Below are 14,985 nucleotides of genomic sequence, written 5' to 3'. Positions count from 1 at the left end.
CCTTGACCTGACAAATACTACTTTACTTACTAGGCAAGTCACACACAGGATTTGCACCCCAGGCTTAAGGTCTAGTCCGCCTCAGGAACTTCACTGTGTTCAGGTCCTTCCCTTTGCTACCAAAGTTTTGTACCTGCCGGCCCCGACAGAGTTCCCGTGCGTCAGCACACAGATCCCTGCATCAGCAAGTAAGTCTCTCTCCCCTTAAGTGAGGCTAACAGCTGCATTTATGCATTCAGTGAAGCCTGGAATCAATAGTATCCGAGTTACATTGAGCCCCTAAAAGCTGGTTTGCTTTAGAGGTCCCTATAAAAATGCAGGTCATCTTCCTTTACAGCAAAGGACTTTGATCTGCTGCAGGAGTGCCGCCGGCTGGAGGGGCTTGCGCGGGAGAGTTGAGCTCCCAGCGGTGAGATACGCTCCAGGCTCCATTAAAATGCAAACCTTCCAGAAATCAAAGGCAACAGCGTCGGGACCGAGCACCGGCTGCAGCGCGCCCTGTGAGCCGGGAGTGCAGAGACCATCGAACACTCGCACAACTCATCTGGGGGCGAGGGACCCGCGGATCACACTCCAGCACAGCACAAAAAACTTCTTATCACACGCAATCCTGAAGGATGGTGAGTACAGAAATTGTTCTGTCCCAGATTAATTTACTTTGAAATAAAATATTACTGCTCCTCAAATCTTCTCAAAGTTGATTTTCTCCCCATTATCCTGCCAGATTTCTCATCCTTTCAACCCACCCACCTCCTGAAAGGAGTGCAGGGAGGGACATGCACCAGGACTCCCTAACAGTCTAGTGAAGTCCAACAAACACCCAAGTGCTTCTCCCTGCAAAGTAACAGCTCCCACACGGGAGGAGGGAAACCTTGTGAGACTGAGGCACACCTAAATCTACTTTACTGCAGTAATAACCATGGCAGATGAATAGAGTAAAAATCCAGAGAGTCAACGGGAAAAAAAAAAAAAAAAAAAAAAAAAATCCAACATCTGAAAAATATAGGACATGCAAAAAATTAAAATAATCCTACTCCCGCCTGCCAGTGCACGGGGGTGAAAATCAATCACAGACCACGTAGCTTTTTCCTCCTGCTCAGCTAAGGAAAAGTAAATACTCAAGTGAGTCCCCTCCAAGTCCCTCTCACAGGGAGGGAGCTGCTCCGCTCTGACCGTACCTTTGCTCCTCCGTCTCACCACCCCGAGCCGGCACTTGAGCGACACAGCAAACATCTCCCCGACCGCAGCCTCCAGCGCTCCGCTCACATGGCTCTGTGCCGCTGCTCCCTCCGCACCTCTGCCTGCTCTGCGAGGGGCTGCTGGCTCGAAATTAACGTATGATTACTGTGAAATGAGTCGTGCTTTCGGCAGTGGCAGAGGGAGTGAGAGGGAAGGGTTTTTGGGGGGAGGATGGCAAAGGCTGAGCTAGAGGGGGCACAGACCCTTTTCGGTACTTTCAGTGTGGGGCTGTTTTGTTATTTTGTCCAAAGGAATAAAATCACACATTGATGTTTTTAAACGTATCGCCAGTCTCCTGCTGTTAAGGGCTGGGAATCTGCTACTACATTAACATATTAATTTGCAAAGTAAGATTATTCCTTAGCGCACATAGGTGCATGCTTGCACTTCACCAGAAAGCTAATCCGGAGATTACCGGAGCAAAGGAGATAAAAGTCCTCGATTTTATGGAAGCAGTTCACCAGAAACACAGCACTGGCACAAATGCTGTGGGACTATGTGCTGGTAAGGGCCCCGCAGGGCCAGTCCTGCTAAAGAAACTTCTCTGCAAAAGAACTGTTCATGTCTGCAGAAACCACTGACAACATCCCACAGACCTAAGAGCAAAGCCACTACCCCAGGGAGGCACAAACCACCTGTTGAACATCAACTTTCCAAACATGATGTATCCTGAGTCCTGCTTGGAAAAGTGGGATGATGGATCATCCTGGAGATTTTTGCTGGTGATGGAGCAACCTTGGAGCAGTTCAGGGCTGTGCCTTCAAACCTGCTGGAGAGGTTTTGTTTCTATTAGCTGTTACATACAGCAGAGGACAGTGGGCAACTCTAGGCAGCACCCCAGGATACAGCATGGGAAAACTCCAGATCTGTAGAAGAAAGCTTCATTACTAAGCCAATACCTGAGGGCTAAAGGCTGCTCTCAATAGATGGACATCCGGGAGTTTACCAATACAAAGTCTCTGAGCACCTTCCGTAGCCAACATTTCTGCTGATCCCACAGATGACTTTGGAGATTGCAATTAGCTGCCTGCAGCCATTGGTCTGTGGCAACAATACGCTGTGGGTTTCCAGAAGTCTCCTTAGAGACGTAACACAGAGTAATTCACCTCTGATGCCTTATCTCAGCCACTGAGTTTTTGGATTTAGTCACCAGGGTCATCCTCACAGTTTTTCGGCTAGAAGGTCACATGCACAGTTTGGCAAATTCAAACTCAGTGATGCAAGTCTGGAACCAAAGGAGAATGTAACACAGACTGACCCCAAGAGGTTTCCAGCAAGGAAGGGGCTATAAGAGATCTGCTCTGAATGCATAGCAGCGTTAGTGACACACACAAATGGCATTCCCAAAGGAGTTAACATCAAATTCCAAATTCAGGAATTCCAGTTACAGACCCTCAAAACTCAATAAACCATCAGTGCCTTAGAGGTCAATCTTGGTATAACAACAAGAGATTTTCTTCTTGATTCCAGTTTGTTTTCTTTAAAATTATTTAGAGTCGAAAGCATTGGCAGGTGTGTGTACATGTATATGAACTCCAGATAAATTTAGATGTAATGTGGGTATTTAAAGCCTTGTACAGAAGACAAGAAGCCTGAGTGTGTTTGCATTGCATGAGAAACATGCACCTGGGGCTGATGCTGGGTTGAGGGATGGGGGCAGGCAATGGGGCTTCTGCTCCTGCTACGGCTGTGAGAGCCCAAGGGGGCTGACAGAGCCCAAATCTTCAATTTCTGAGACAGCCTGAGATCTGACTCCCAGTCCCCATTCCTTCCTCTGTTCAGACTGCTTTTTCTTTCTCCCCTCTACTGAGCACAGGCATCTCCAGTTAATTTCACTGGAGCTGCAGCAGAGGATCTTAGACAGTTTTGCCAATCAAAATATCATTTTGCACCAGATTTTGCCTGCTTCCATGATGCTGAAGTACCAGTCTACCAATAAAACTAAAGGAACCATGCCATTTCATCCTCCTGGGTTCATCACTGGGATTTAAGTGTATTCAGACATAAACCTGAATATTAAGATCCAATTTACCCTCCTCTGAGAGGCTCAGAGAACTTCTTTAGTCAGGGGAATTGCCTGGATGTCCCAAGACAATTGGTTTTCCCTCAGAGGAAATTCCAGTTGCAAACAAAACACAGCTGTTTCCCTTTGATACTGAAACAAATGTGTTTTCTGCTCTCCTGCATATAAATCTAATCCTCATTTCAGCTCAGGAAATGACTGTGGGGACACTGGTCATCAACAGTGCACAATAGAAGGAGTGAGAAATGCAGCAATTAAACTAAGAGGATAAAAAAGCATTTGTATAATGGGAAATCTATTACCATTTATCATGTCTGGTATTTGAAGTGGCTCTGCCAAGTCATAGAATCCATTGAAAATAATGCAAGAGATTAATGAAAATAGATATGCACCAAGTTTCAGAAAAATAAAGCAAAACACCATGTGACTAATGAATATACAGAATTCAGAATATATGTACATACTGCTGCATTTGTCTGTCTGGTAGTGATTACACCTTTTCTATAACAGCAAATTGTGGAGAAATTATAAGAAAAAATCCTGTCTTCTATTCATGCAAACATTTAAAAATATGTATTAGGACAAAATTAAAGGAGCAGAAATTATTCAAAGTAGAGTTCGCATTAAATTAGTTCATTCTTTTCTTGAAGTTCCCATAAAGTTTGTTTCCTTCCTCAGGAATAATAATGTAAAATCCCGTGTGTCTAATACGTATCCTGAAAATTACACACTGTACTAAAGCGTATTTTAGAAGGCAGTATTTCCTTACTAACAGGTGCAGTTATAGCTGAATGTATTAATGTTACAAATAATACTGCCTTTGTGAATTTGTTCAGATCGTTTTCATCTCCTCTTCACTAGTTTAAAGGATGTTCCTGCATTAGTTTTTATGTGCTTCAATTCTGTTTATGACTATCAGCACAGTCAGCAGGCAGACCCGTAAAACGGATTCCGGGGAGAAAAATGCAGATTTATATGGAAAAGCAGCCTTTTCTTCTCTTCTTTTGGTATTTGCACACTGTCTGCAAAAAATAAAATCAGATACTGCCAGCTATTGGCCTAACAGTGTTTTTATCACCACCGTAGATCAGACCATGTTAAACTGGCTAACCAGAGTACACCTTCCATTTAAAAAGAAAGCAAAATAAACAAGGATCACCACAGATTGTTTTGCTCTATAAATAGCATATGTGGAACTTCTTATTGGAATAATTTCAGTTATCATACAAAAAGTATGAAATAATCTGCCTTCTTACTACAGCACTTTGTAAAAATCCTGCCTTTAATAGACAGATTTTGATGGATAACTCTGTCCAGCAAAAAATACATCAAACAGGCTGGCCAACAACAGACTGAAGGTATCTCTCAGAAACACTCATGCCATAGTGAATGTTAAGACAAGCTATGCAATTAACAGACAACAGATCCCTCCCTAAGAGTTTGGGAGCTCTTTGAGAGCCACAGAAGCAAATAACAGTGGCCAAACGTGGCATTAAAGCATTTGGAGACAAAAAGTCTGCCTTAGATAAGCAAGTTGGATCAATGGTGAAACAACAAATCCAGTACAGTAATGCCTTGAATCAAACTCAGGATGAGTTGATCTATCAAAATCAGGTATTGCACAGACTCATGGGCTGCTGTGTGTCGGCAAGGAAGCTCTCCTTCCTGACGGGTGAATTCCCACAGGAACACCCGTATCTGCTGTGTAAAGCAGAGCAGCACCACGGTAGCCACAAGGGGCTCAACCCCTCCCCAGAGCAACTGAACAGACCCCAGGCTCCAAGTTTATTGCCTGTTAAATCAAATCTGCTGCTAACATAGTTGGGGGAAGCGGGTCAAACTGGCAGCTCGGCAAAGCCAAGCTGAACTTGTTTCTCCTCATGTATTGACATTGTCAACAACAAGGGTTTGGGAGAAGATGTTCTGCCCACACTGACACCTTTAACTGATTACCCTTAATAAATGATCTCTGTGACAGCATGAACAATGAACAGTTTCACTGGAACCATGCTCAATTAGTAGGCAATTCCCAAAAGGAAACAGCCTAAATTAGGCTTTACAAGTACCTTGCCTGATCCTAATTAGCATGGGTACAGCTTTCCCTGTGCGATGCCACATTCTCCAACAGAGTAACACCTGGGGGAAGTTTGATGTGGCACTATTAGGTTTAATTACCCGGACAATAACTTACACAGGTGAAAGTCTGTCATGAAGCTGTGTTCAGCAAAAAAGACAAACAGACTTCAGTCACTAACCCTCACCTTCGATATTTTGAAAGTTCTTATTTTCTGCATCCACAGGCACCTTCTCTGACACACACACTGAACATCCTGTGCAACTTTTTACAAACTCACCAGAAGGACACCTCATGAGAAAGGCCATATTTAATTTTCAGCTACATGCAATTATTTCCCTGAATTAGACCTTCTCTAGACCCTCAACCCTCTGTAGCATCAGCTGCAAGAAACCAGCAAGAGGCTCTTAGGAGAAATTCCTAGTTCTCACCGTTGCATTTGCTGAGACTGGGAATGCAGCCATTTGTAAGTACCACAGTCCCATAGTTTCAAAAGTAGCACTCATGGGGACTGCACCTCCAGCCCAAGCTGTGGAAATGCTAATGGTTTCTATCTAGATTATACTGAGATTAGAATTCAAGGAAGATGATTTAAAGATGAGTGAAGGCTGAGGGTGAAAGCTGAGTGCTGAGGATGTCTTTCCAGTTGTCCTCTCCATAATTCAACACTCCAGATTGGCAGGAAGACTGAATGCTTAGAATTTTATGGGCACTTTCTGCAATTCAAGTGGGTGAATGGCATTTGAATTGTGTCCCAAAGTTAAGAAGGCAACTAATTTAAACATTTACATCTATGTCCCTTTCTAGAGCTTCCAACTGAGGCCTATCAGTATTACTTGTAGACATCTCCTCCTACTATAATTAATTTATCAGTTGACAAGAACATCTCAACAATTGTGTAAAAGTATCTTAGAGACTTCCCTGGTAGTATATTTGTGGGGGTGCTTCAATCTAATCCGCATCCACAGCAACCCAAAAGGTCAGGCGATTGATGCTCAGCCCATCTTTTTGTCCTGCTTCTGCACAATATAGAGCATAAGAGGAGCCAGGTCCCTACTTGGAAATGCTGCTGCAAAAGCCATAAATAACAGCAGCTACCCAATGGCAAGAAAATATTGTATACATTTGGAAATGGGGTTAGGAGAGCTGTATTATCCAAAGAGTGGTGACCAGTGTGGTACTGCCTATTGCCCACAGTAAGAAGCATGGTCTTGCAGGTGGAACACTGTTGCCAGGATTCAGTCTAAGACCATAGTTTATTTTGCCAGGAAATACTGAAGCCACCCTTTAATAATTAAATGATACAGAATGTTTGTTCAACCTGTGAATCCATGGACAAGGCATCAGTCTTTCCAAGGAGGCAGCTGAGTCTCCTGAAGCAAGAAATTAAAATAGTCTTATCTCCATGTGCTGTACTGCAACTCACTCCGACTGCCAATTTACTTGGGAGAATGAAAGGCTCTTGCAAATGCTGACTGCAGATGCCAGCCTAGACAGGGGTCACGCTACGACTTCATGTGTGTACTCCCAACAGTCTCCTCATTATATTTTACACTGTTGTTGTGCTAATGAAGCAATTAGCTCGTAACAGCCCAGACGAGTTAGTAAGCCAAAGGCCAAAAGGCATTTCCCTTTTAAGCAGGTTCCCGTGTCCCAGTTTAAGTGCCAGCTGCAGTCCTTTACTGTGAACACAGTTAAAGGTAACACACAAATTTGCTACTGAAAGAGCACCGTCAGTCCCAAAATGATGGTAGGAAAGCTGCGATCACTGCAACCAGCAGCTTAGCTTTGAAATTAAAACAGCCTACTTTAGACATTTTATAAAGGCAAAAATATCCACGCAGAATCAGTACTGTTTATGCTAGGAAATATATGTACCTTTTAAAGTAGTATGTTTGTGCTGATAGACTTGCCATTACTAATATTTAGCACCTAGCAAAAAACTACTTTGTTTTTTAAGCAAAAGACTGGAAGATCCAGGTTACACAATTATTAATCAGTAACAGAACGTTCAAGAGGTCTTAAGAACCCATAAAATTGAATTTTATTATTATCATTCAACACATTGCACCAATATTACGTTTCCTTGTGGAAACCTCATCTGGGGGCTTATTTTGCCTACATTTTACAGATGTTTACATATCACACTGGGTGAGGTTTGAGTGGAAGAGATAAAGGAAGAATGAGCCAAGAGAAGTACAATTATCTCAATTTGAAACTGTTTTTCACAGATCCCTTTTCTAAAATAATACCAATAAAGATGTTTTACTCACAAGAACAAATTAATTAGAGAAAGAGCACATTATCTTTATTCTGGTCTCCTTAAATCCAAACCAGATGTCTGCCCAACAGAAAACCAACCAGATTTGCCTTGGTCTTGTCCAAGTTGCTAGGGATACATGGATGAAGGTTTTGGCCTGTTTTTTTACAGGATTATTATCCTTGTCCACCATCAAATCTAATGACCAAATCTATGACTGCTGCATGTAACTGGCATTGTTTTTTCATCTGCAAAACAGCCGTACCAGTTTACTCTGGCAGAGAACTTGCCCATCAGTGGCTTGCCCAGTACTACACTGGGAGCCAACAGCAGAGTAGGGAACTGAGCCCAGCCCTGAGTAAATCCATACATCCATCTGAAGAGTCATCAACAATTTTTCCCTACTTTAAGCATTTTTCCATTCACACAAGGCTTGAAATTTTTATCCCATTTTATAGTAGATGCAAATTTGCCAGGCCCTGTGGTTAGCAGACCCAGAGCTGCACCATCACAGAGGTAGCCAAATGGTTGCTCTTCCAAGAACTCACTGCACTCATCATTAAGTAGAGACTTGTTTGGGAAGTGCCTAAATCGTAGTAATCATCATGATGGCATAATTAATAATGGATTAAATCTGACCAATTTTGAAAAGCACTTACCATCAATGTCATACTTTCCACTAAGGGAGACAGTTATTTTTGTCATCCAAGGGAGACTTCAAGAACTCCAGCTCTCATGTCTACTCTCTTCAGACTTCATTTCTTATCCCTATTTCTGAAGCGTTTTCCTACCCCCTTTCCCTCATCCAAGAATTGCCACATTCATTTCTCTTAGTAATGCCAAACTCAGCCCTTCACAAAGGCTGTGATTCAGTCTTATATTTTATGTTAATATCTAAAAACAATGTCAAAGCTGTGTTTTATCGTCATGGAGCCTGAAACTTTAACTCTCTGTTTGCATTTCCTTATTAGTAGGTTGGTCCCATCATCAGGTGAACAAGCAGGAAAAACACTTGGCTCCAAATGCACCTTACAGGTGGGGCTTCAGATCGATCAGAGGAAAGAAGGTGTTTGGATTTTTCTAAAACTCTTATGCTGCCTGGCTTTGCTTTCTTATTTTTATTTTTTAACTGCAAAAAAAGCTGTCAAATAAAGTGCTGCAGAATATTTTGAGAAGCTAATTTAGCACGTGTCTCTGCTTCACTGGGAAATCAAGCTGTCAGCCTCCAGGCTCACCTGTGCTTGTCTCATCCGCAGACTAATTCAAGATCTGGCTGAAGGACTAAACTGCACAGCTTCTGCAACTACTTGATAAGCAAGCAAGGTGTGGATGCCACCTCTAACCATATCAGCATTTATGTACTTGCTCTTAAAGGGAAAAATGGTCTGTTCCGTTAGACATTTTCAGTCATTTCTTTGGCGTTTATTACAGGTGATCTCAAGATGGAAGGACTGGATTGAATCTGATCAGTCTTCTGAAAGCTGAAACCTGCAGCTTTGATTTACCCACTCTCTAGCACTTGGCATTATATGAAACGCGAGAAAGAGGCACACAGAAATTCAAAGAAAGCTTAACAGTAAGGAAATATATTTATCGGGACAAGATTAAAGAGATTTAAGGAACTCATCTACTTTTCTTTTTCTTTTTCAAATATTAGCCTTTAGCAAAGACATGAAAACATTTGTCTTCATTCTAAAGAGGATATTACCAACTAATTAATTTCTAGCACCAAACAGTCCAAATGAAGAAGGGTTTAATTGCTGAAAACGTTGACACAGAATATTTTTGCAGCAAAATTTACGTTTGGTTACCATGGACTGATTCTGTTTGATCAAAAGATTTCTCGGTACAATTGTTGTTGCTGGAAGTTGGAGATCCCATAACCACTCATGAGCTTTTAGTCCCTCTAAATCACCTCTGAATCTCCAGTGAATCCCCTTTCCACAGCCACTGCAGGACATGCAGGTGGGATGCCCAGGAGGAACTATAAATAATGCAACTCCACAACCCCATTACCAAAGAGGGAGATCAGAGATACTGGGGCTTCAAAAGGGCACCTGGCTCCACTTCGGAAGCACAGCCTTCTCCTTTTGCTGGTGCCCTCGGGGGAAATCACTTTGAAAGGTTGAAAAAGGGCAACTCTTTCTTGCTCAATAGGCCAGTTTATCTCTTGTGATGTGAGCATAACTGCTAATAACTGCTTCATTTACAGTGCACTCACCACCGTAGGGCACAGGCGGAGAGAGGATTATTAGGGTCTCCAGCTCGTTGGCTTTCTCAGGATCCTTTGGCTTTATCTACAAATATCTCTGCCTCAATGGTATTAACCCTGACTTCTTCAGAGCCACACATTAATTCCTGCACTTTGGTTTTCTCCTTTCCACCAGCAACAATACTGCTCCCACTAGCAGAGCACTTGGTGCCAGGTCTCACAGCTGTCCCAAGACCTTCAGAGGTTAAACCTCAGCTGCTTGACTGCTGCTTGCAGTACTCCAGCACCAACCCCCAGACCATGACCATATAGTGCAGCCCATACACCCAGCCTGGTGCAGATGCTCTACTGAAAGGATATTTTGTCCAAATACATTGTTCAAATCACTTCACCTCTTGCATTCCCATATAAAAAAAGCAAGCATTTATTTAGAGGTTCCTCACACTGTTTCAGTCACCACTGCTTTTACCGAACAACATCTTCACACCTGAGGGCATACAGAGCTCTATGAACAGCCACATCCGAAGACAAGAGGCATAGGAATACACAAATCTCTTTTTCCAGTGTCTGAATTTATGGCTGGAAACTAAACTATCAGCTTTGCAATGACTTACTGCTGTACAATGAGACCCATGAGATATAAACAGAGAAGACAACCCGGCAGGACAATAAATTGCCACGAACCAAACTGTCATCACAAAATGCATAAAAGCCATGTGAAAACCACCCCGCTGATGGGACACAGAGGGCTTTATGGCAGCTGCTCTTCTGCTGACATGAGGTACAGGGGCCTCTTCCAAACCAAGAAAGGGGGAGACACCATCCCTGGCCTCCACCACCACCTGCAGCTCTTCCCATCTCCTCCCCTGCTGAGGGTCTGGGACAACCCACTGGCTCTCATGAGCTTTGCCCCACTATTTCCAGAGCATCTGGCCCCAAATCCTGATGATGGAATGCTTGCGAAAGGCTACCGAGTTTCAGCAGGCCCAAAGGCACCTAAAGCACACAAACCCTTTGGACAGCCCGGTCATGCAGGTTTGGACTCTCTTGTTGGTGCAGGGACCCGCTCTGACAGGCACCTATGTTTGCCTTCACCCCAGGGACCAGGTGGGACATGACCATCTCTGAGCAGCCCATCAGACATCACTGCAGCTCCTGCTCTCCTCTGCCTGCCAGAGCTGCATCTCTGGGTCCTCACGTCCCTCCAAGTCCAATACTCATGAATTTCAAGAATCACAAGAAATGCATGAACAATTCTGGCAAGCTCAGCCAGTGGCTTTACAAGGATGGCTTGGTTTTAATTATGTGCCTGGGGGATTTCTTGTGGGAGAATGAAGCAACTAGGTCTGGCATCTGGCAACTTAGGAATGGAAGGATAGGAGTTTAACACAGATGATCTGAAAGGCTGAGCAACACCCCTTTGAATGTGTTTATTTAACCTAGAAGTTCAGTAGCCCTGAATTTTTAAGGTAGCTGATACTGGGTGGAAAGTCATGGGAATAAATGTATCTTAGCATTCAAAGGGACTAGAGGGGGAAAAAATTTACCATCTCCAGTATAAATTTTAATTCCCCATAGCACTACACATGATTGGGATGTGAGTTTATATTCAGAGCCCTAGACCAGTGGAAAGAGAGCTGTGATAGACAGCACACATGTTTAGGCCACTGACAATCCCCCCTCCCACAGCAAATTTCTCCCTCTGTTGAGGATAATGTGAGATTTTCCCAAACAGCTCCTTTGCTGAATCTGTCTTTCTGTTTAGACACCACAAAGCCAGGCAAGTCAGCACTGCTTTGAAAAGGGAAAGGGGGAAACACAAAACAAAGAAATCTAGAGAGACTGTCCTCAGGGAAATCCAAGGAGCTACAAGAAGATAAAACGAGAGGCAAAGAGGAATCCTTATGAAAATGCATGAGATATGAAAAACTGACAGGCCAATTAAACATGCCTAAATAGGATCAGAGATTATCCCAATGCCACTGTGGTGTCCTATTGTTCTCCACTGTCCCTTTGTTCCCCCTCCTCAGCCTCCAGAGAAGCAGCTCACTGGCACTGGCATCTCCCAACCTCTCCTGCTCATCCCTCTGACCAGAGACAGCCGCACATGTTCCAGGCCCATCAATCCCTGCCTTATGTCTTTGCTTTTTTCCCTGGTCCTTGGCCAGCACTGGCATTCCTGCTCTGTGTGCACTGCTCCTGAAGAAGGAACACAAATGCCAAGAGCCTGCAGGGAGTGGGGGCTGGCTGATGCCTCTGTAAACACCATGCTAATCCGTTTAAGATATTAGACTCCCATATATGTGTTTTTAATAATAAAGGCAACATTTAGATGCTGCCAAGGTATCAGAGAGACAGTAGCAGACACAGAAGAGCCATCTCCACCATATAAACAATGGAAAATGCTCACTTATCTTTTCGTGCCACTAGGCCTCCAGGCTGCAAAATAAATGATTGCATTCATTTACATTTTATTGTGGAGATATAACTGGCTGAAATAACTGCCAGCACAGAACCCGACTGTAGGAATGCACTATTTTTCTCCCCATTGGCCTTAATAATTTATTTTCTTTTTTTTTTCTGTCAATCCATCTCTATCACTGCTGTTTGGATGGCAGAAGTGCATTAACCCACTACTCATCTTGCATTTAGGAAAAAAAAAAGCTATTAGTTCATTTTTTAGAAGCCTCAGGTTAACAAACTGTTGCAGAGTCACAGCGACTGTGAAAGAGGGGGCTCTTCACCTAAAGCATATCCAGGCAGCAAAGCCAAAACATTCTTAGAAAGTCAGACATTCATGTCCTAAAAACCACTACAAGCCATATAAAAGTCAGCCCATGAGTGACATCTTCATCTTAGCCTTCAGTTATACTTCCCTTACAATCAACAGAGAGGAACAGACTCTCCAGAGAATTGATACCACAGGTTTGAGATATTTTGGGTCAAGAAGCACCAATTCCTCTCCTTTTCCTGTTAAGCAGCCTGAACCCATAGCTCATAGCGAGAGCTCCACTGTGTACACCCAATTGAGATGGACTCATCTAACTAGTATTGCCCATACAGGTTGGCATTAACTACAGATTCAAAAGATCTGTGTCATTTTCTTTTTATCAAAAGAATAACCAAATAAATAAAAATTAACCAAAGCACTTCGTATCTCAAGTCAGTACCCAAAAGCTTAGCATATTAAATAGTTAGAAGGAATTGGACTGAATATAAAACTGAACCCCAGTGGGACCATATTCCCAGGCAGCTGAATTTGAGGGTTGGAGGTGGAAGTTCTCAGCTGACAATTTCCCATTAAAAAAGATAAAGTAAAATATGCAGGGCTAACAACAGAAATAACTGTCAATTTAAGGGTAGCTAATGTTCTCCACTGCATCCTTGTTTTCTGATACTCACATATTTTCAGGTTTTCATTTCCTTTCTTATCTATTGATCAATTTCTAACTAAAGATGAGGTAAGAAATATAAAGAAAAGTTTAAACAAAACTATTTGAGTATATTTCACTGGAAAAAATGGTGGCAAAAACACATCTCAGACACTTGAACTACCTGAGGAGGTGAGAGAGGTAAAAGTCTGGACAACTGGAAGCTGAAGCCGAGAGCAGGACAGTCACCAGTGGTGCTTATCATGGCACTGGTTCAAACCTCAAGCTCATAGGCCAGTGCCCACCCTGCCCCAGTCTGAGTAACCCTGGGCAAGTCCAGTAACATCTCTGTGCCCTGTATCTCCAGCTGTAAACGAAGCCACTCAGATGCCAGGTCTGGGCAAGAATGGAGCCATCAGATGCTCCAGGACAGAGTCAGAAAAGCAGCTCAACAGAATTAGGTGGGTGAGAAAGAAAAAGAGCGAGCCTGTAAAATGTTCAAAAGCTACAACAACACTATTGCAAACAAACTACCAAATGTGACAGTGAAAAGAACAGTGACCTACATTAGACATGAGCGTGGCTTCGTCCTAAGTGTAGTTTCATAAGTGCTTCATGTCCCTTGGATGCTGGCGATGCAGAATGAAGGAAGCTGAGCCTGACGGCCAAGCACACAAACCAACACATTTTCCTCTGGGTCACAGCCACCAGCAGAGAGTTCAGACATGCTGGGGACATGTCAGTGCATGCTGTAAACAAGCCTTTTACATGTTCTCTAGTTTTGCTGTTTTATAGATAGACTAAACCAAGAATTATTTTCAATGACATTGTAGCCACAGTCTGATTTGCTTGGAGGATAAGGATGGATATAATGGACCTGGATCCAGACCAACTTTGGCCATAGCACACTTTTGCAGACAAAAACATCCCTTAGAAAAACAGCAACCTAAATTCATCTATTTCCCATTGCTTTTCTATTGCACAAAAATACAGAATAAACACCCAGGCTTAAATATCTCAAAAATGCAACAATATACATCAAACCAAAATCTCAATGAGCTACACGTTCTCCTTATGCTTTCAGGAACATGATGTCTCCAGAAAGAAGACCCCCTACTCTTCCCACTCCACAAATGTGCAAAATGCCACCCACGTGAGCAAGGGAAGGTTTATAAAAGGAGACCCAGGAGTCTCAGTTTCCTGTCCTTACCACTTCTCCCACCAATATTTTTCAGCCCTTGAAAAGCACAACAGCAGCAGCTGGCAGTAGGAAACTCTCCTGTCACATGTAAGCAATGACTATCAAACAGGCATGTTATCCCCAGGTGAGCAGGAACATTCCTGTTTCCTTACCACTGGTACAGAGGTGCAGGTGGCACAAACCACCTGGATCACAGAGTTCCTGGCTCTCCCCTTCCTCCTCCACCCTCAGCTCCTCTCTCCATCTCTTCCTTCTCCTCGATGACTTCTTAAGGATCTTCAGAACCTTGTTCACTTTATTCATTTGGTCTCAGGGCTGCAGAGAGGGGATGGGATCTCCCCAACTGCCGTGTCTCAGCGGCTACAGCTTCCCAGGAAGGAGGGACAGCTAGAAGTAGGCAGGTCACGGGAAAGCATGAAAGCGCTCGTGTATGTGTGCATGTCTCTGTTTCAAAAGCTCCTTTCCACCCAAAGAGAGAGTTTTGAGTGGTGATGGGAGAGGGGGGAGGAGGGAGAGGGATTTCTTTTGCCTCTGTCCATCCACAGCTCTTGCAGACAACGAGAGTAGGCATTTCTTCTCCCTGATGACTCGGGAAAGCTCATAAC

General features: G+C 43.4%; 1 protein-coding gene across 3 annotated transcripts in view; it reads right to left on the bottom strand.

Moving 5' to 3' along the window:
- The window catches only part of GRIP2 (glutamate receptor interacting protein 2), a 278,368-nt gene that overhangs the window by 123,020 nt on the left and 140,363 nt on the right, over positions 1 to 14,985 (bottom strand). Inside the window, exon 1 of one of the 3 annotated variants that reach the window (XM_051788512.1) lies at positions 1,179 to 1,278. The exons of the other annotated variants lie outside the window; for them this stretch is intronic. Coding sequence (XP_051644472.1) covers positions 1,179 to 1,233 — 55 coding nt within the window. The 5' untranslated portion in view covers positions 1,234 to 1,278. Of the gene's footprint in view, positions 1 to 1,178; positions 1,279 to 14,985 lie in introns of those variants that run through there. 3 annotated transcript variants of the gene reach the window in all.

The sequence above is a fragment of the Manacus candei genome, unplaced genomic scaffold, assembly GCF_025592945.1.
Source record: "Manacus candei isolate 608988 ecotype Guabito, Panama unplaced genomic scaffold, ASM2559294v1 h1tg000025l, whole genome shotgun sequence".
Classification (NCBI taxonomy): Eukaryota; Metazoa; Chordata; class Aves; order Passeriformes; family Pipridae; genus Manacus; species Manacus candei.
This window is presented reverse-complemented; position numbering and strand designations above follow the sequence as displayed.